This window comes from Anser cygnoides, chromosome 23 (genome assembly GCF_040182565.1).
Source record: "Anser cygnoides isolate HZ-2024a breed goose chromosome 23, Taihu_goose_T2T_genome, whole genome shotgun sequence".
Taxonomy (NCBI): Eukaryota; Metazoa; Chordata; class Aves; order Anseriformes; family Anatidae; genus Anser; species Anser cygnoides.
In genome coordinates, this window is record NC_089895.1 from 5637025 (window position 1) to 5658850 (window position 21826).

General features: G+C 49.8%; 1 protein-coding gene across 7 annotated transcripts in view; it reads right to left on the reverse strand.

Annotated features, from left to right (window-relative positions):
• Positions 1-1547: 1547 nt before the first annotated feature.
• Positions 1548-21826, reverse strand: part of ACAP3 (ArfGAP with coiled-coil, ankyrin repeat and PH domains 3) — an 82547-nt gene continuing 62268 nt past the window's right edge. For 5 of the 7 annotated variants that reach the window (XM_066981895.1, XM_066981896.1, XM_066981897.1 and 2 more), the window contains exons 10-24: positions 19443-19555; positions 16675-16726; positions 16135-16235; positions 15613-15724; positions 15060-15268; positions 14068-14137; positions 13863-13957; positions 13074-13288; positions 12258-12362; positions 11712-11813; positions 8884-8976; positions 8498-8718; positions 8224-8333; positions 7875-7985; positions 1548-7776 (exon numbers count right to left, since the gene is read on the reverse strand). In XM_066981895.1, coding sequence (XP_066837996.1) covers positions 7629-7776; positions 7875-7985; positions 8224-8333; positions 8498-8718; positions 8884-8976; positions 11712-11813; positions 12258-12362; positions 13074-13288; positions 13863-13957; positions 14068-14137; positions 15060-15268; positions 15613-15724; positions 16135-16235; positions 16675-16726; positions 19443-19555 — 1857 coding nt within the window. In that variant the 3' untranslated portion in view covers positions 1548-7628. Of the gene's footprint in view, positions 7777-7874; positions 7986-8223; positions 8334-8497; positions 8719-8883; positions 8985-11711; positions 11814-12256; positions 12363-13073; positions 13289-13862; positions 13958-14067; positions 14138-15059; positions 15269-15612; positions 15725-16134; positions 16236-16674; positions 16727-19442; positions 19556-21826 lie in introns of all 7 variants that reach the window. The other 2 variants (XM_066981892.1, XM_066981891.1) reach the window with 2 other exon arrangements.

Below are 21826 nucleotides of genomic sequence, written 5' to 3' on the forward strand. Positions count from 1 at the left end.
GGCCCAGGGCTGCTTGGAGCCACATAGCTCTGAGGCACGGCATCCGTCATCGGCGCAGCGATGCAGAAAGCGTTTCTGCAGCCGTGTCCTTGCTGCAGGACGAGAGGACGGGTCCCTCTGCGGGTGAGGGACCCCTTCCCTACGCCGGTGTCCCCCCCAGCTCCTGGGCGGGCACTGCGGGACGTGAGGGCGGTCTCGTTCAGCATATGGAAAGTGCGGGCCCAAAGGGCCTTGAGAACAACTCCCTTCAGGCTTCTGATGCGGGCTGTTATCACCATCCAGGCTGTAACCAGGGCCTGTTGATTTTCAGACACAGCAATGCTCAGGAAAGGCCCAGTTTTGTGCCTGCCACGCATCCAACTTGGCCAACCTGGGCCTTCTGATTCCTTCCGCTCCCCCGCCACCTCCCTAAGCAAAGCGGATTCCTGCGTGCCCCCTTTCTGGGGAAGGAAAGCTCTTTTGCTCGAATTAAGAGGAGAAAATTGCCGCTGTAAAGGCTCACTAAGACTCCTCTCTCCTAGCACACGGCAACACTCAAGATCTAACTCCAATTATATGAATCCTGCTACTGGGTGAAGTATTAGCCCTGGATTTTTGAAGATACTTAAGCATTTAATCCACAGTCAGTAAAGAAGGAGAAAGGCAGTCTTTTGTAGCTCTGGACTTCTGTAATTGCATTTCAGTCTTCAGCGTATTTATCCTTGTGAGGCTTGCATCCTCATACAGCGTCCACTTTAGACATGAAATAGAAATGCAGTAAGAAAAAAGGATGGCAAAGGGAGAAAGCCACAGGGCAGGCAGTGAGCCAAGCCTTTCCAAAACCCTTATAATTTTGCTGCAAGACCATGCAGCTCTCCTTCCATAAGTGCCTTAAATGACTGTAGTGCTCCTGGATTCAAGGTATCCTTCCTATTTAAGTCCTTCATCAAGTTCACGAGCCTACCGTGATCCATTAATTTCTATTTATAGGGATCTGTTTCTCCCTCCACAGGAAAACAAGAGGTTTTTACATCGCTTCTTTATTCCGTACCTGTTTTCCATGCTAAGTATGATAGAAATCATGAGGCCAGGCCACTCTTTCTTTTCTTTTTATTTTTCTGCCACAGGCACATGAGATGAGAGAAACCCAGGGGGAAGGATTGCAGTGATACAGGGGAACGAGCGGTCCACGTGCAGAACACGGAGATTTTTCATCTAGTGCAAGGTCTCCTTTTACAGGGCAGTCAGCAGCAGAGCTCGTAACACAGCGAGCAGCGACTGACTCAGGTACTCTGAAGAGACATGAATGAGGGGTGATGTGAGCCTGTCACCTTCCCCGTCTTCTTCCCAAGCACCCTGAAATCACATTATCACAAGACAGCGTCGCAGAAACCCAACAAAAAGCAGAGCAGTTACGCGGCATTCTCTTCACTGACATAAGATCCAAGCTGTGGGTTGCAGTGGAAAAAGAAAACGGGTTAAAAGAGTTGGTGTTCTAGGTCCAGTTAATACGGGCAACAAGGCAAGAAACTGTACATAAATAAATAAAGCCAGAGAAAGAGGAGGGAAAGAGTTCATCTAGATTTTTATTAACAGTGTTTCCAGAGACAATAGAAGAGAAGGGAGGAAAAAAAGGCAGACACCACAGCAACAGTTTTAAAATTGTACAAAGGTAATAACATACAGAATATCTGGTTCCATAGTTACAGTCAGTACAGGCTGTGTAGGGAAAGGGGGGATTATAAAACGTGTTACAAAGTTGTACTGAAAGCAGGCAAGTGAAGGAGGTTAATAGGTTATAGCGTATTTACAGCAAGTGCCAGCCCCTGGTGCAGCAGCCCAGCCACTCGGCGTGTATCGGAGCCGTGTTATCAACCACACGTAGCAGCTTTTACTTGGCTGAAGAACTTTCTCTCCGTGCTGTTTAGATAGGAAGGTACGGGAGCCTTGGCCAGCAAGAGGCTGGTTGGGCTGTCTCGTCCCAAAGGCTTCCAGCCCAGGCTGTGTCGCCCTGCCGTCAGAAAGGCTCGCTCGCCCTCTGTGATCCAGCAGCCCCAGGCGTCACACCGAGGGCTCCCAGGATGGGGAATCCACTCTAATATTCCCGTGCTGATGGAGGGACGGGATGGATGGAAGTGACTGAGACAGGCCTACAGCTCCACTGACAAGCTGAAGGCAAGCGCCTGGCCGCTTCCAGCGTGTCAGCGAGCGGAGCAGGAGGACACACAAACTGAACGTGCTCCGCCACGGCCATCACCGTGAGCCAGGATGTTTGTGGAGGGATGCTCCTGCTTCAGCCAGCCTCTCCAGCCATCTCGGCTCCCGCACTAGGAACACACAAGGTCCTCCTCGTGCCCTGGAAACCGTCGTGGCTCCCACCTCTGCCCCTCTTTCCCTCCCCGTAACTATTTGCCTGCCCTTTCCTCCCACTAACACGTGCTAGGTACGTACCCCAGTCCAATTTCCCTACAAGGCAGAGGAGCCAGCAGGCAGACTGCGATATGAATCACATTCCTATGGAAACAGCACTGTATATTTTGGAATCTCAAAAAAAAATAATAAAGTTCTTTCAAACTCCCACTCTCCCTTCTGCTCGGTCCCTCCTTGCCCACCCTTCTCCACGCAACAGCACCAAATGCTCTCACACGCAGGCACACTCACACCGACGTTTGTCATCAGCAAACCAAGTGTTTAATATCACACTGAATCCGTTCACTCTGTTTTGTCTTTGGTTGAAAGCAATAATGCTCGGGCAGTGAGAAGAGAGGAGCAGGGTCATGGGCAGCCCAGCAGCAGCAGCAGAGGACAGCTGCGTTAGGGCTGCTGCACCGTCAGTTATCAGTGCATTTCTTTGGGAGGTCCTGGTTTTCTCTTGCATAAATAATGGCCATTTGTGCTGATCTGAGATGTTACCGATCTACTTTATGCTGATCACAGTCTCAGCTTGTCTTTAAACAAAAGGGTTTGACACCAGTTCTTCCAGTTCCGTGTTTTTCCTCAAGACTGCTCAGAGTTTCACAGCGCAGAGAGCATCTCTGAGACCGCAACATTAAAAACACCCAAGGCATCCCTTGAGGGCACGGGGGGATCATTTCAACTTGCCAGCAACTTGAAGTTGTCCCATGGGGAATCAGAGACAGGTGCCTCTAAGACTCAAACCCAGACTACCTGTCCAGGCACTCAGTTACAGGGTTTGGGTCAACTTACAAAAAACGAGTACAGGTATGTGAATATTCACCCAGGTCTCAAAAACTCAAAGGATGACAGAATCTGCAGGGCTGGGGCAATGGTTTGGGTCCATTTGCCTGGCATGTTGCTTTCGAGACAAAGGCAAAGCCTCTCACGTTATCTGCGGTTGCAGCCAAGTTACTGTCACAGTTACAACATATGCACGCTTTGAAAAGAAAGGATGAGAAGAGGAGTTTTGGCATTCGGTATTTCAAACAAGATTGTACAACACAAATACAGCTGTACTCGGAGAAAAAAAAAAAAAGAGTGTTCAGATCTAGCCTTCCCTGTAGCCAGCTGGCCATTTATTTTGCTGAAAACAAACTTTATGTACAACTTCCTCGCTCCCCCCTCCAAAGCTCTAGGCACGCACACACACACACCCCGACCTAATAAATCAAACACAAACCAGTGAGAAGTGCCTCCTTAGCATTTTTTCCTGGAGAACCTTTTTTGTTTAGAAACTGCAGGATGTACTAAAGTGGTTGATTATATTACAAACTAGAGGCATTTCATGCCTCGTCATCTGTATAATGAAAATAGAAGAGAAAAGGGGGGTGAGGAAGGGGGAAGAGGAGAGCTGCGGGGAAAAAAAAGGCAGGTTTTGAAAAATATTCCCTAACAATGCTACAAAAAAATCCTGACATTAAATACAGACAAACTGTATTGAATAAAAATTGCACTAGTCCTCTGGGCACATCAATAATAAATTAAATACTTAACAATTCCACTGATTAAAAAAGACAGCACAAAATCCATAACAAAAGAACATAAAACCCCCCAATACTGTATGTAGGAAAAGTGCACAAAGTTGCTTTATACATTGAATCTAAATAAAGTACCAATACATGTTAAATAAATTGTCTTGCAAGACACTGCTTTTTGCATCAGTATTTACACACGCTTTAACTTCATGTACTTCAGCAGTAAGTCTGAGCTTCACTGGACCTAACTGTACCCGGTTCCTGTTTTGTTCTCATGAGTCACTCATGCCGACTGTGAAATAAAATGACCCAAAGTGGAAGCCACGTCTCCAGTCCTCCTCGGCTTACAGAAAGGATCAGGCCTATTCCTAACTTCTCCTAAGAAGCCGGAAAATCAACTGGGGTGTTTTAAGTTGCTGTGCATGTGGCAAACGTTGCTAGATGACGATCATGCTGAAGTTCCTTAACGGAGTAGGACCGTGGTGGTGGTGAGACATCTGTTCCACTTCCCCGATCTCTGAAGTACCCTGGAAGATGCCTGGAAGATTCAGCGTGGCCTTCTGGAAAAGGCCACAGCTTGAGGGGAACCACATCAGCTCTGACAAACATCTCGTCAGATGCAGTAAGCATAAAATGGGCTGGGATTTTCAAGAGAATTCATTACAGAGGGTCTCCCAGTTCCTGACCCAGGCACAAAAGACGGTTCTTGTCCGCATACTGGTCCCTGTCCTGTACCAAGCACTCGAGCACTGATCTGGATGCCACGGGGTGATCTAACCACGAGCACGGTGCTGCCCTGCTGAAGGGCTCCGCCAGCCACTGGCTGCAGAGCAAGCAGGCTGAGCTCACGAGGGCGTCCAACAAGGCAGTGACACAAGCGAAAGGCACCACTGCTCCGAGGGGGAGCCCCTGTAAACTTGGGGTGACCTGGACCAGGAAGAGAACCAGCGCAAAGGAAAGATGAAGCTCCAGGAGAATGTGAAGCGGTAACGTTCGGTAATCCTGCGCAAGAACACTGACGGGCAGTGATGCTGGCTCTACCCTCACACAGGTATCAGGCAGAAAGATTTAACCCTGGGCATATTAAATGCGAGCTGAGGGAGATGATGTAGCAGCACTGCAGCAACAGCACACGTCCACCTGCATTTGGCATCACCCCCAGGGGCACATGCCCGAGTCAGCCACGATCGGAGCGTGGTCCCCGCTCCCAAAGAAATCCCCCTCTGAACAAAGGATACAGACACCCCAGCGGTTTATGCCGCGCCGCTTTGTCCTGCATCACTCCTGAGGGTGTCACGGCTGATCAGAACACGGCCCAGACCCCGCGAACACTTGGCAGAGGGCAGGTAAGGGCACATCCTACAGCCCCAACTCACAGAGGGCAGAGGGAGCATTGCCTGGTTAAGGATGAAAGTTTCAGACCAGGCATTGAGCAGCTGAGAAAGGAGAAAGCCAGTCTGTGTGCTGGGTACAGGTACAGAGCCTGGTCCTCGAGGCAGGAGGGGTGGAATGATGGAGAAGATGCAGCGAAAGGCATTGCCAGGGGTTAACAGGCTGAGGGGGGCCAAGCTCATTAATTCTTTAAAGATTGGTGGAAGGAGATTGTTTATGGCTTAGGGAAGAAAGAAAGGCCCTGGGACCGATTCTGCACCACCACTGAGCTGCAGCAGTTCCAACACGGTCACTGGGACTATTTCGGGCTCACAACAGACAACTGGAACTGAGCTCAGAACTTGGCACCGGGCATCCCGCAGCTTCAAGAGAGAACGGGAACGAGAAAGCCACAAGAGAAAGATGGAATTCAAGCCCCAGACTGCAGAGACAGAAAATGGTGATCTGTCTGCAGCAGGATGTGGGGCAGCACTTCCCGAGGGCAGCAGGGACGCTCCCTTGAACCGAGGGGACAACTACCAGAGCCTAAGGGGAGCTTCTTTTTTGTTCCACTTGCAGACACACGGGTGCACTCTGAGCACTGCTGGACCAGCCTGAGGGCACTATCTCAAGCGAGGAGCTGGGTTCTTCTGGTATCTGAGGATAGAAATAAACCTGCAAAGGTTTGACCCCCCCCAAGGGCTGCAGCAAGACAACAGCCAGTTTACGAAGAAAGGAAGTCAAAGAGTGGATGTAGTATCACTGATGAAAAATAGTAACTGATGATAGTATCACAATGATTGCGTATCACTGCTGATGTAATGCAGGAGGATGGGGAACTCTGCCTGGCATTTGTGTTCCTCGTGAGATCCTGACCCCTTCAGGATCCCAGCACTATCTGTAAGGCACAGTGGCCCAACCCCAGAGCCAGCAGCCGAGGTGCCCAGGCAGACTGAATACCAGCTGTGGGCTGCCACCCACGAGTCCTGAAAAATTCTGATGCCAACAGCAGTTTGAGGGCGTTCTGAAGCGGCTCTTGCAGGAGCACGTCTCAGCTTGGCATCCAAGTTCCCAGCCAGAGGAGGATCTGGCAGAGGTACGCACGCTCGGTGAGCCCACCTGAGATAGGAGCACCTGGCTGCACCATCTCTGCAGGGCTACTGTAGCATGACCCCCGTAACAGACCATAAACACCAGCAACAAAGTGCTCTGAGTAGAAACACATTCCCCCACTCCAGCAAAGAATAATACCAGGAAAAGGAAAGAAAAAAAAGAAGGTCCTGCTGGTCATTGGAACTGGGAAACGCAGAAGTCCCCGGGCCAGCTGCTGAGATGCCCTGCTCACATGCTTCAGCATGCGGGGTGAGCACAGGGGATACACATGCAGGTAGAAGTCTCCTTCACAGAGACACTGAGTCAGAAATACGGTGACCAGGAAACAAACCAAACCAAATGGCATCGTGCAGCCAGCCAGCTTGGCAGTGGCAGTTGGACTTGGCTTTTCTTCCCTGACAGAAAAGCCCATCGCCAGCGACAAGCTTCTCCCAGCCTCAAAAAAGTTAGCATTGCTGCTTCATACCATGGGCAGAGCGCATCCCGGCCCAGGAAGCAGGTGAGCTATGGCTTTGACCAGCTAACCACCAAGGCCAAAAAAAGGGGAGCGTGGCTGGTAATAGTCCTGAGAGCAAGTGAGGTGGGTAGCCATGGCTCTCAATTCTACCCCTTCTGCCGTGCAGCGAAGCACCTGCCCCACGAAACAGCCTGTTCCCGACTTAGAGGTCGCATTTGAGTTTTTCTAAACTGGCCCCAGCAGCTCCCAGATGCTGCAGAGTCCCAGGAGAGAGCAGGCTGCTGGTCGCACTGCCAGGAGAGGGCTCCCCGTCAGAATCCCTTCCAAACTGTTCAGACGAGAATTCAGCGCGTGGTGACTGCACCGAAACAGAGACATGAGAGGTTCGTCTGACCCTATTGTTGGCGGGCTTCTCCTGGTGATAGAGGGTTTCCTTTTCTTCTTTCTTTTTTTTCTTTTTTTTTTTTTGTTTTGTTTTCTTTAATGCTAAACTCTTCTCCCATACTTTTCACACACTCGAGTTCACACGCCATGGTCTGTGGTTATGCCCTAAGAATCTCCTACACGAAAATCAACCATCCAGTAGTCAAGCATGAGAACTTTATGCTAGCAGGAAAGATCCCTTTTCCTTCCTGCACGCATCTCAACCTATATGCACAGGCATCAAAAACAGACCAATCTGCAAGAAACACCAATATACCAAGGATGGGGCTCTCGGGGCTTCCAGAAATCCGGCCCCACTTCAAGACTGCAAAGGGGAGGTGGGGGAGTTGTCACTAACACTCATCTATGTTAAGGCTGATGAACTCTTGTATACACTTCCTGTACTGGAGCTCAGTAGGGCTGTTGCTGGGATATTGACCTGGTTGTCCAAAGGGGCCCTCTGCTTCTCGCATTTCCTCATTCATCCGAGCCAAACGCAGCCTACAGCAAAACAGAAAGCAAAGGGAGAGAGGTTTTGCTTACTTTCTGCTATTTGCAGGCAGCGTTCCCACCTGCAGGAGGGGCCGTGCTGCACTTACAAGGTAACGATGTCTGCGTTGGCCGCCTGGACTGCGATACTTAGCGGGTCCTGCCCGTCGCTGTCCACTGCATGCTGGTTCGCCCCTCGCTTGAGGAACAAGCAGACCTGGCTGCAGAAAGGAAAGAAACGGCCGTCAGCAGAAATCCCACCTCCACGCCGGAGTGGGCACAGAGCACAGTCCCCCCATAGACAGTCACAGCTCTTGCATGGGCAGATTCCCCCTCTGAACTGCTGTTTGGGATGGAAATCCACCCCAAACCCAGCTCCCCTGCCCACCCCATGACTTTGTGGCAACCCTGAAGCTCCAGCCCAGGGTGACGGAGCAAGTCGGCACGCAAAGGACTTACCCAGTGTGCCCCAGGTACGTGGCATGGTGCAAGGGAGCCCGGCCTCGGCTGTCTCTTTGGTTAACATCTGCCCCGTTCTGCAGCAGGAATTCACAGGCTATCAAGGAGCCCTGGCAAAGTAAAGAGGAATTTTATTCGTAAATTCAGCCCGCAGTACCGAGGGGATGCACGAGCACGTAACCAGCCTGTGAGCTGCCTACTGTCAGCGTACTCCAAACTGGAGTCAAGGCCTCCCATTCCCAAACACAGCCCCACAGCCACAAGCACAGCATACCCCCATCACGGCTTGAATCAGAGGAGTTTTGTTTTCATCTTCGTCGTTCACCCAGTTGACCTCAGCACCATGAGCCAGGGCTTCTGCCATGAGTGGCAGGTTTCGGGCTTGTGCCGCCTTGTAGACCAACAAGCCAGGATGCAGCTCCCGCAGGTCCTCCAAATCTGATGCCTCCTGCTCAATCTCTGCTTCACCGCTCGACTCCTCCGACACCTCGCACTCTGAGAGGGAGAAAGGGATGGAGAAACATGACCCAAAAGCTTGGCATTTCCAATTTGCTGTGTTTCCTGTTGCTTTTGGCGCCAAACAGTCCTGGCCATCCCTCCTGCCTCAGGTCTAGCTGCTCCCCACACCACTTCCATCACCAGCCTCTGCATGACACCCACCTTCCTCCGTCACGCTGTCCACCACGGAGCCAAACACCAGGATATCCGTGCTGCCGTCCGTGCTTCCCCCAAGCCCGCTGTCACTGCTCAGACCTGCAGGGCCAACAGAAGACAAACCAAGGCCATTTTAATACCCGGGCACTCCGGTACCAGGCACAGCTGAGACCACGGGGGAAAAGGGCTGCGCAGAACGTCACACACACATTGCACCGGGCGCTGCTGGCAAGGGAGAGGGGACTGCTACCCCACTTAGCCCCACTCAGTAAAACTGCCCAAGGAAAAACTGCAAAGCCTTATGGTGTCCGTGTCCCCACGCTGCCCTTCATGCAGGGATACTCCAACATTGCCATGGCACTTTGGGCTGCTGAGGACAGCACTTGCTGCAATCCATGAGGGTCGCCGTGACGTAGACTGGAGCAGAGCAGCAGCAGAGACAGCTTTGCAGCAGGTTACGCAGTGTCGTTAGCAAATAGAGACACCCCTCTGCTTTTACCACTAAGAATCTTAATTTCCACTCTTATCTGAGCTTTCTCCAAAGTTTTTCAGTTGTCACCAGGGCATTTGCAAAATGCATTGCCCTTGTAGTAGATTATTGACCACGAATGGGCCAAATAATATCAACAATGTTTATCTCAAGCCAAACTCTTAAAGCATCCATTCACTTATTCACCCTTTCTCCACCCTATGGTGCTTCCCACCTTCCCTGGTGAACGTTACAGGGCAGCTGATTACATGTAAGTGGAGTCAGAAGACAGGAGACAACTTGTGCAAGGACACACTGTGTCAGCGGCTGAGCAACTTTGTACCTTCCACAATTTGGATCCACAGCAATCCAGAAAATGACAGAAGGGAAGGAAAAAGCAGTGTTGGCAGTGCCCCTGCAGAAGGCTTTGGGACATCACCTTCATCATGAGGGATGCCCTGTCCCTTGGGAAGATTGGCTGGGCTCTACATCCTGCTGCCAGTCACTGCTCCTACCTTTAAGCAAAATCCTTTCAGAAGTATGCCATTTTTGTTAAAAACTGGTGGAAAAAAACAGTGAAGGAAAAATAATCTCAGTCAATTCATAACAAACGTTTGGGGCCAGATTCTTATACAATGCATTAGTGTAGATCCACTTTTGTAATCAGATCTACACTTCCACCTTCTGGGTATCCACCCCCACACAAGAACAGGCTGGTGGTTGAATCTGCAACCTCCAATATTTTGTTAGTGCTCTTTGTGTGGTGTCAGTATTACACTGATTGACAATTAACTATAGGCTGTTTTTCAAAGTAACTGCTATGTTTTGCATAGAGCGATGAGTAATTTCCTTAGCATGCCTCAGGAAGCTGTGCCTTCTGATCTCCTACTTGTTTAAAAGAACGAACAAGTGTTTGGAGCGGTGTGTTAATTACTGTCAATCTACTGTTGATTATCGCATCATGCACTCACACTCAGGGTACACGAGGCATCCTAATCACCTCCAAAAAGGAGCCCAAATTCTCTTCTGACATAAAAAAAAAACGTTCATAAAACTAATGGCAGTAGCATTATCCAGAGCCAGGCTTGGATGCAGACGAGCAGACAGCCTTTACCCTGCAAGTATATTTGCTCATGCCATGGACAAACACATGTTCCTGTCCCAGTTAATTACTGGGCAAAAGCTTTCAACATCACTGATCTGTACAAAGCTGCTTGGCAGAACTACACAAGAAACTAGAGACCAGACTCAAGACAGAGTTCCTTGGCCACGGATCAAGCGGCAAAGAAACTCCTGTCACATGAATTTGATGGATTTTTCTGGACTTATGCCTTCTGTAATTCAGATTCATTCACTAAGGAATTTTGGAGACTGTCCAGTTTTGAAACAGCTTTTACAAGCAGTGAATAATCACCAGATTAGGTGTACGGATTGGACTTGGGAACTTCTTGACTTGGTGAATGCAGCTCTCAGGAAAGGCTTAAAGCAGCACACATCATGCCTGTCTTTTTTGGATTTGCTCTTGGCAAAATTATTGCTTTCTTTTTGTAGATAGCAAACAATCTTTGGTGAGACCACGCTTTCCATTACACCAGCATGAGTGAAGAGCGACTCCAATGAGTTACATGGCACTACACTAGATTTACAAAGCAAGAAGGGAGGATCTGGCTCATAGCACATGAACGTTGATATGTCAAATTGCCAGTTCTGCTCCCACTGAATCAGTGATAAAGCTCCGATTTTCTTCCACAGGACCCAGATAAGGCTGCTGAACTCTGCAGTTCTACATTCAAACTATTGTTTCTGCTTGACTAATAACGCTGAATTCCTTGAAACTGGGACAGCCTTTAAGGCGCTGATTCAGACAGGCACTAAAGCACCTGTTTCATCGACTTCAAGAGGCAAAATGCACTTGCACAAAAGGCTGCGATTTTCTGCTGGGCTGCCACAGGACCTTAAACTATCGTACGACCTTCTGAATAACGTAAGTGGCTGAGTTGTTTTAAAAAGTTACTATCCCTCATCTGAGTATAACAACAAGCCATGCTCTTGGTCTGTGATAAATGCAGGGCGTTTGAGGTAAACACCTCTTAAATCCTATTTGCCATGTGCTGCCCACATGTGCAGGCTTGGATCCTTCATCTCATCCAAGAGAGCTGTTCCTTTCAGATGCAGCAACTTGACTGCAGGAAACCTCACGATGCTTTTTAGCCTTTCAAACGCCTGCCAGCCTGCCTTCCCCACATCATTTACGTGCTCCAGTTGTTTGGCTGCAAGAAAATACATAACTGCCTCTGATATTTGGTTTGGAACAAGTAAAATTTGGGCGTCTCTTTTGCTGCTAGCTGCCAGAGCGTCACCTTACCTCCGTCCAGGAGGAACGGCGTACCGCTCCCACCGGGACCAATGCCACTGCCACTCCATGGGCCACCTGTTAGCGGATGCTGCATAGAGATGTGGCTGGCACCTAGAGGAAGGTGGACGGAATATGAGGGGAGTTCATCGTCACAAACACAAAAAGAAAAATTGTCCGCAGTAACGCTTGCTAAAAAAAGGGAAAAAAAAAAGTAAAAGCCGAAACTCAAACCAGAAAAAGACGATGGAATGCACAGTCTGGGAGTAAAAGATGTGGGGAAAAAAATCCCATCCACCAGAATGCAAACACCAGGGACTGACTGACAGGATATTAAAATAACGAGTGCAATAAAAAGAGTGATGGGTTGGAGTTGGTGCAAGTAACTCCCCATCACTCTTCCGAGACATTTACCCAATGTGTGTGATTTGGTCAGCTGTCTGCCTCTCCAGTGAGGCCGATACCTTGCCTCAAGTCTGGTGCAATGCACACGCCCTAGAACAGCTGGGAGGTAAGGTGTGCCAGAAGCAGGGACACTTTTTCTTTCTTTGTACTTACTGCGTGGGCCAGAGCCAGCACCAGTGTCGAAGTAGGAGAAGAGAGAGTCCAGTTCATCAGGGCAGAAGAGGGAATCTCGACGGAACTTCCTCTCCAGCGTGGCTGCTGTTTTACGGAGAGATTTTGAAGTGCATAGTTAATAACATGCAGATGAACAAATGCAGAGTTCCACAGCTGTATTTACACGGACTGAACTTGCATACCCCAGAATTTTTCAGTGCCATAACCATGCTCACATACACCATCAAAACACAACCACCATAGCTGGTGGTAACACTGCAGACCAAGTCATACCAGAGCTTTCTGAGCAGCCAGAAGCCTTCATAAACGTGGCCTCCATTACAGACCAGGAAGGCAAAATTAAAAGGATTTGCTTTTTTCTTTTGTTAAAAAGCAGGAAGTTGGAATACAAAGGAAGGCAAAGACAGCTTAGAAGTTGCTAGATCACCCAGATATAAAAGATCATAGAACCATAGCATGGCTTGTTTTTGGAAAGGACCTTAAAAATCATCTATTTTCAATCCCCCTGCCATAGGCAGAGTACCTTCCATCAGTTCAGGTTGCCCAAAGCCCCATCCAACCTGGCCTTGAAAGATCTCTTCTGTTAGCCAGAAGAACCTCCTCAAACACGTGGAAAGTGTTAGGAAATGGCTCTGAAGATCTGCATCAAGGTTTGTGCAACAGCATTTTGCTTATACCTCCGGCAGGCTGCAGACCCCAGAGGTGCAGGGCCATGTGTTATGGCAGCAGTGCCCATACCTACACAGGGTGGTGAACAGGCCAACACAGCTCTGTCTGGGGCAGGGAAGTTCGCACCTGACGACAGCATGGCTGGCGATGCGTTGCCTGCTTCGTGGCGGTACTTCCTACGAGCTGTGGGTGCTTTCGTGGCGCTGTTGTGCCTCTGGCACTTCTTCACACACCAGCGTCGAGGTTTCCGCTCGTTCTCTGCCAGAGCCTCCCCATTTGGCAGCTTCTTCAGGAATTTCTTCTCCACATACTTCACCTTGATCCAGGCTTCCTTGTCCTGCCTAAGAGAAGAACAGCATAAAGCTGTGCACAGGGTCACAAGATTCACCTAAAGCAAACAGCCACAAGGGGATAAGGCTGCTATGGGTCATTTTCTCAACCTGGATTTGAGTCCTAAAAGCCAGCGAGGCCTGGATGAAGCAGGCAAGTCTTCTAAGATCTAAAAATATTTCAAAATTTTCACAGCATAACTGCGGAACGCAGCATGTGGCTGAGAGTGGAAAGGGATGTTCAGCCCCAGCCCACGCCACATGCTTCAGTTACGTGTATTTGTAAGGTCTCAGCAGGTGTACACCCAGCAAACCCTGGTCTAAGGATGTTTCGGCAGGCTGCTGGCTGGTAACACCACACTGACCTTTCTGAGAGTCAAGCTCAGGCCAGCTGCAGAGGGAACAGGCTGAGGTGTCCAGCCTTGCCCAAGCCATTTGCACCAGGAGGAAGGGAGTTTGGGCCCTCACTGAATGTCAGTCCCACTCAGTCTGGCTCTCCAGAGAGCTCAGGGCAGAGCTGAGGGGTCGGTGTAGGTGGATACCTTCCCACGGGGCTGTAAGGACCAGGGCATGCGCTCAGACTCACCTGGAGCTCCCTGCTGTCGGTTTCTTAAGTCCCAACTCTTCACACTGCGCCTCGTAAATCTGATTCATGGTGCTGTTCCCCAGCTCACACATCAGCTGCAATACAACAGGGAGGGAATGAAATCTTCTGGTGAGGAGTTCTGCCACCAAGAGTCCCTCCACGCCCACCATTTGTCCAACTCTTGGTGTTAAAAGCCAACACTCACTTTCAGTAACTCTGGCTCCCAGGAGTCCAGCGTGAGAGATCGGACTTTGGAGCAGTGAACGCCCAGACTCCTGTTTATCCAAAAAGAAAACCAAAATGGTTACATTCCTCAAAACAGATTATGTATCATAAGATGAGCAAAATCAATCCAATTCCTATGCATTCATCTACACAGACATAACTATAACACAAAAGCTTGATATAAAAATCCCCTGCCACAACATTATTCACATTAAAAGCTATTCTTCTGTTCCGTTTGTCTCTGAATCATTCTATTTCACTCTCCTTGTCTTTATATCCCTAATGAGAAGGGTTTCCCTACTTGAGGTGCACACTACCAGTGTGTCTGATGGCTCACTAGTGTGAGCTACTGATAGGAGCCAAGGTACTGCAGGTCAGTTTGCTGGCAGAGGCATTGCTCGGGGATGTGTGCGCTCACGGGTGCAGCTATCTGTCATTTTACGCTCAGGAAACAGGTTGAATTGCCACGTATGGAAAGTGAAGAATGAGAGAGAGCGGCAGTTAATTTCTCAGCTCTATAACATAAATCCAGTACAGCAGGAAAAAACAGCCAGGCTTCCTGTTTCGACAACTCATTTTTTCACAAGTGCTAAAACTGGACTGTGTAAATTAATCCTTTTTCTGCCTTCTAAAGCTGTGTGAACTTAATTAGCTGAAGTCTGTGAAATGCTTTGCAAACAAGTGCTAAATATCACTACAGCCAAATTATTCAGGCTGTTTCCTGGTGTACTTTGAGCTAGACTCTGCACTTTTGCTACGTGGGCTGCCAACCTCAACTACAGCAGCTGTGTGGGAAGCACAGAGCTTGGATACACACAGAGATGTACCTGCACACAAGTACTGCAGCAAGCAACTATCTTTGAATCCATCTGTACCAACATTATTCAGTTGCAACCCATGCTCCACCTTTTTTCTAGGAGCTTGCAATCTACGCCCCTGGCTGGCAGCACAGAGCACACACGTGCACGGTACCTGTGGATACCAGAGCACTCGATGCACAGCAGGATGCCCAGGTTGATGCTGGCCCAGCGGGGATCTGGCTGACCGCAGTCACAGCACTGGTCATTCCCAGGGATGCTCTGCACCCTCTGCAAGATGGTCTCCCCTTTCACGTTGCGCTCCCGCGAGTCGGTAGCGGAATCAATGCTGCTGGTTGATGGGGAAGCAGTCCGGTCCAGTCTCTGCAGGGAACAAAAAGGGGTCTAGGATCTGCAAGGAAGGAATCAGAGCTTTCCATTGCAGAGGCGTTGAGAGGACGCATTATCTGAAGGGAAATGAGCTAGTGCTTGTCCAGGAAACGAAAGGATAAAGCCTCATTAATCTCTTATTGTTACAAGACAGTGCTTCACTCCATCCCTGCTCTGGGAATGTGGCTCGTTATCATGTCGCCTTTCAGTTAGGACAGCCAGCAGCTTGCTGCCTTGGTCCAAACGTTCGCTCACCCACACTGGACCTGTCACAGCCCAAAAGCCTGCTGCTATGGCCCTGACACACCAGTAGGGACCTTCCTTGACGCCTCACTCACTTCAATGTAGTAGCTGTCAGGACTCTCCCGGTATGCAGAAGCAATGCTGGCTTGAACAGCCTGAATCCAGGCCTGACGCAGCTTCTCCGAGTCAGCCTGCAACATGCAGCTCCTGCAAGAGAAAGAAAAGAGTTGGAAGAACAAAAAGAGCGTGTGTTTTGGTCAAAACTGTCCTGCTTCACCCACAGCATAACCTTTCCAATGGGGGCAAGCACCTTGGTTTGGCAGACACAGTGGCAAAAATTAATCCTACAAGCTCGCACTGTCAGAGTTGCTCCCACTTCAAAATCTCCAGGCAGTTTTGGAAAGCTGAGCATTGCCAGTTTCACAGTGTATATATACATTAGGTCTGCGTGTCCCACATATGGCTTATGCTGGTATCTAATAAACTTCATGAGGACTCTGGAGTATCCCAGCCAACACTGAATAACGCAGGGCAGCACCTGCTTAAAGCGAATCTCTTGCAGTTCCATGTACACCCCAGCTGCCATAAGGGTGACCTAGGGAATCCACCAAACTTACTTGGTAGGTGAGACGACCTCAAAGCAAAACCTCCTCTCTATGTCTTCACACGGCTTGACAGTACAGAGCCGCAGGTCTTCCACCACTACTGTGAGGACATCCTGAAAGGGTGAGAACAGGCGGCTTTGTCAGCTCCCTGAATCTGTCAGAACTGGGCTTTTCAGAAAGCTCATCCCCAAACCCTTCTGGTTACCATATGCTGGGTCCAGAAAAAAAACAAGCCAGCCCACCAAGGGAAAACTCCTGGGCAATAGGAAGGGGCTGCACAGCACCAAAGATTGGGACAACAAGTGCACGCAGAGGCCAGCTGACTGGGGACATCACCTTCCTCTGCTGATCAGGGATATTTAGACCGCTGCAAACACCACCTGCTGCCACTTAGTTCTCAGCACCGTCTAACTCTGGAGCGTAATAGTGCCTGAATGGGCTTGCGGTCCCTCCAAGCCAACCCCACCCTCCCCACCACGGTGCAGAAGTCCCCAGCGAAGCAGGACACAAGGTGGCCAATCTAGCAGGGTCACCTGGGAAAGCCTCACTGACCTTTAGCTTTTTCTGGTACACCAGCTGGCTGTTTTGGATGGAGAACCACCTCCTGAAGGAAGACAGACAACACAGCGAATGAACGGCAGAGCTCTAGACAGGTGGTTTGTTCTGCGGCAGAACAAGATCTCTGCATTTGAGTCTAATTTATTCAAAGAAGCTGAAAACTAACGTCATAAACTCTTGCTTCTCCAGCGCCCTCCCTCAGGGAATAAACAAAGGATTTACAGCCTTAGGGAATGACTCCTGGCACCGAGATGCTGTGCCCTAGATATGGCAGTGTATGTGAAGGAGGAAGGAAGGGAAGGAATAGGGCAGTCCATACTGCTGCCTAAGATGACTGGGGCAAGAAGTCTGTGTGTGCACACTGGCCCTGGTGCAGGCAGTAAACGCTGTGCCTGTTGGACACGTTGCGCTGCTGGGGCTGGATGGACCTGGCATACCCGGTGTTTATTGAAAAGGCTGCACACCTTGCTGTTTTTACAGAATACGCTATCCACCAGGCTGAGTTCTCAGTAGCCACAACAGACTACAGGAGGCCAAACCGAATGCCAAAGCTCCTGTTTGCTCTGGCTAGAGTAAGGACACATGTGTTGGGAGGGAGTCTGCCTCCTTAGGGCCAGCTTTCCACTAAAATGTGAGTGAGAGAAGGTCCATGTGATGCTGATATCAGGGGTAAGTCCCTGCTGTCTTAATCTCCAGTGCTAAATCCAACCCCCCCCCCCCCAAGCCATTTCCTCACCCCAAAATACAGCCTAAGGTTTAGCAACCTGATCATCATCCCAGAGGGCAATGAAAACCATGGCCACCAGCACCAGACCTCAGGAAGAAACATCTGAGTACAAAGAGTCAAAGAGCTTGCAGCAGGCTGTCATTTGAGCCTGTATCACGCCCGTTTTGCAAATGAACTGGGTTCCCTAGGAAAATGAGATGAGACAGGATTCTCTTTCTTTCGTCACTGCTGAAACATTAAAGAGGGAGATAAAAGGCAACAGCAATAAAGGACTTGACATGTCTGCGGAGAAATGGGAAAATACAGGTAACTGGAGGCCATCCCACCTACGTGGGAGCCCCGTTTGATGAGCTCATGTGGTTCTGCATCTCTGAGCTGCTGTGACAGTAACGATCTGTAACAATTGCTCCAGGAGCAATGCTGCTGTCACATAAAGCAGAGGGGAAAGCTTCTCGTGGTTCTGATCCTGCTCCTGTTCTGCCACCCCCGGGCACACATTGCTGCCTGGTGCTGCCTCCTAACCTCAGCTGAACTGTGGATTTTGTTGTTTTCTGCCTGCCCCCTGCTCACGAGGGGGAGGCAGCACCGGTAAGTGGTGGAGTGACAGCAGGAGGGCGATGAGTAAGCGCCAGGAGCTGTGAGTTGCTGAGACGCCAGAAGATGTGGCTAAGAGTGGGTGGGATGGAGGAGGCCGTGGGGAGGATGCAGGCTGTGTATCACTAGGATGTAGGAGGATATGGGGGAGGATAGCTCAGATTTGGCGGCCTGGGAAAACCTGGAGCCCTTGACACCAGCTTTACTTCAGACATCAGGAAAATTTGGAAGCCTCTGAGGATCACGTTCCCTCCAGGGTAAATGCCCGATGGTGTGCCCCTTGAATTCACAGCCAGGTGGAGAAGAGAGCTGCTGGAACCGTTTTTCTCTTTCACAAGAACCAAGCTCTCGATGTACAGGTCGTGACATGAACCTGACACACTCCGGAATGACCTTCTCCTCTGCACAGACACGTGGCGTGCCGTGAAAGCAACCATGCATGTCTAGGGACAGAGGCTGTAGTCTGCTTATGAAACAGCAAACAGGGAAATCCTAAAAGGCTGCTAAGATTTCATCCGCAATACCTTCCAGGTAAGCACTGAAATCAAACAGGTGATGCACTGGGCCAGAGCTGCTGTTGTAGTTTCTGGATCTTCCAACTGCAAGCTTAGCGCTGAAATGTCAGGGGATAAGAGCCTGAGAGGCAAAAACCATTCTGCTAAATTTGACTGGACTCTCCTTAGCACTAGGGCAAGCCTCAGAGAGGACTCACTGATCTAGCTGACTCTGAGATCTCCAGTAATTTCAGATCTTTTCTCTGTGCAAACACAGGCAGTTTGTGTGCACCCCGCAGACTGTTCACTGAATCGCTCAGTGTTTATTTATTCCAAAGCCTAATGAGAGCATATTTCAAGCCTGCTGTGGCATATACTCTGAGTGTATCCCACAGCCAAGTACAGGATCTCATAATATTATATCATTTCTCTGTTAAGTGAGAGGAGGAAATGTGGGCCAAAAAGGCATTGATTTCTTGCATTAGAAACTCACTGGAAGGGTTTAAATCCTGTTGCACAACCAAACATGAAACCCAATGACGCTCTCAAGGGACACTAAACACACAAATATCGAACAAGGCAAGAACATGAACCCTTTGCTTCCACTTTCCCAAGGTCTCTGGCAGCTGTAGAGACTCCTAACTACCGAAGGAGCCATATGAGACTGGCATTCCCGGTGATCTATCAGATGAAATATTTATAAGCAATTAAGAGCAGGGTCAGTGCACAAAAAGCCACCTCAGCTCCCAGCAGCGCAGCTGATGTTCGCACTCTCACGTACCTCCCCCTCCCACAACTGACAGATTTGATACTTGTGGCTCTTGAAAACCGGACACGTCCTGCTGTTAGATATTTCTCTGAATTGTTACGAATTTAGCTTTCCTATGGTATTAGCTGTCTTCAGAGTCTTGGCCCAGGTATCAGATGGGCTATGAGTTATTACTCACCGATTCCATGTTTTGAACGCATTGCTAGCTCTCTTGAAGAGGTAGCCTTCCATTACCACTCCATTTGGGGCGTCGACGTTAAACTCCACCTTTGAGTCATCGTAGGAGAAGTCCTGCAAATAGAAAGAGACAGACTCTAACGTGGCTACGCCCTGCAGGACCAAGATGGAGACAAGCCTAATAAAAGCATAAAGAGGAAGAAAGCACCTATGGCAAGATCCTGACGTTCAGGCAGGGCTGTCTCTCACAGCACATCCCTTTGCCTTAGTGGGCTGCAGCCTTGAATAGCAGTCAGGAATTGTCCTCATTGCACTAAGCTTATCCATCCCTATTGCTTGGAGAATGCACTATGCGTGCTGTGTTTCCCACCCTGGTAGCTGGCACGTAGAAAGGCAAGTAGCTTACAATTGGGAGGATTAAAAGTCCCCAACGATCGGGGCAGCCTGCAATGGGAAGTAAGGTGATGGAGGTGCTTTTCACCTGGCCACGCAACTCCGCAGTGCTGCTGCCTTACCTCTGTTCTGCAGGGGGCCAGGAACAGAGCAAACCCAACCTTCTCGCACAAGGCAAGCCAGCACGATGGTTTCCAGAGGGTAAGAAAGACTGATCGATTCCGTTTTCATTAGCTATCATCATATGCCATCTCCAACCTGCACTCACACGATTCTCTCCGGTATGCTACCAGCCAGAGCCGATTTGTCAGGGCTGGCACTGATCCACCACAGCCCTCACGGACTCTGACAGCTGGCGAGCAACACACGGAGCGGAGAGCACAGCAGCTGCTCCCGCAGAACACGGGATTACTCTCCCTGGGCAGCGAGCTGCCTCCTTCCCCAGAGAAACCAGGTCATGAAACCTGACTTTCCCCTAACCTGGGGAGCGAAGGCGCGTTTCTCTTCACCCACCGATTTCCCTCTACTGACGCATTCCACCCACCCTTCCCTTTCTCTTGAGTGCAAATATTTTTCCCTGTGCCGCTCGGTTCCAAGACCCAACAGCACAGCGAAGAGCAGCCCCATTAACCTAAGTGCCTTCGAGCTCCGCAGATGAAGACCCTGGCGATGCTGTGTCGCTTGGCAACGCGCACTTCACCCTCATTAGGATGAGTTATTTTCACGTTCGGAGATGCCAGCTCGCCCGGGAGGTGTCATCAGAAGAATAACACTGATACAGAAGGAGGGGATGTAATGGGACAGGTCTGAGTCATTCCTCGGAAAGACAGCATGATGCCCAATTAGCACCGGGAACGCGGCTGGAAGGCACCCAATTAAATGAGCCTGCCCTGCCCCAAATTTTCGTGCTGTAAGGGGGCAATTCCCACGGGGGGTCTCTTCCACAGACGCCTTTCATGTTCGTATTGCAAACAAAGGCTAGAGGAAATTTTCCTCTAACCTGTGGCCATTTGAGTGCGTGATTTCCGTAGAGCTGCTCCAAAGTGAGACTTTATAAATTTGGTGAGAATCTACATGGGTCTACGATAAATCATGCAAATACCCCAAAATAAGGGCTTCGTCGGGAAACACACAGCACAAAAGCCATGCCAAGGGCTTCTTAGAAATGACACCTGGTAGAAGGGGTAAAACCAGGGGCAAGGGTCTAAACACAACCCCGTGATTTCAGCTGCCCTTATGTAACGGTGCTGCGTGGTGTAAGGAGGATGTTTGCTGATGAGAGCAGGAGGAACAGATGGGCCTCATGCGTCAGAGTAAATCCACTGAAAGTCAGCGGAGTCAAGCCAGGTGTGCGTTTAACCTCGTGGAGCCTGCATTGTGTTACACCCCTCTACAGACCGAAGGGCTGAAGCAGAGGAGCCGAAGGCACGTGGAGGCGTTCCTTACCTTTGAGAGAACTCTGACCTGCACCAAACTCAGTTTTAGAAGGAATTAACACAAAAACACCAAGCACATACACAGCTCGTAGGAGCCAGAGCTATCTGGATGGTGCCCAAACCTAGCAGCACGTTGCTAGAAAGATTGACTCGTGCTTGCATTACTTGGATGCTATTTCTCTCCCTCCTCCTCGTTGGTTAGGAAACGTCCCCAGGCCAAATTCTGCACGTGTTTCTGCTGGTGTAATTCCTCAGCAACTCCACTGAGGTCAACACAGCCACTGCAGGGCAGCTGAGGGCAGGATGCCCGCCGGACCCGTAAGCTGGATTTGTGAAGTAGGCTCAAATCAAGGGAGAGCTGAGGAATAAGGAGCAGCCTGCCTCTTGTCCCTGGGCATCCCCCAGGCCGATCCTCAGGGGCAGTTTGCTCCACTCCATTGCACTCTGCTGAGGTCTTTGCTACAAGCTTATGTAGTGAAGGACAAACTAAAGGAAAAGGGGAGGAGAAAAGTAAATCCAGCAATTGTCCCCAGTCAGTATTGGTTTTGCTTTCTCA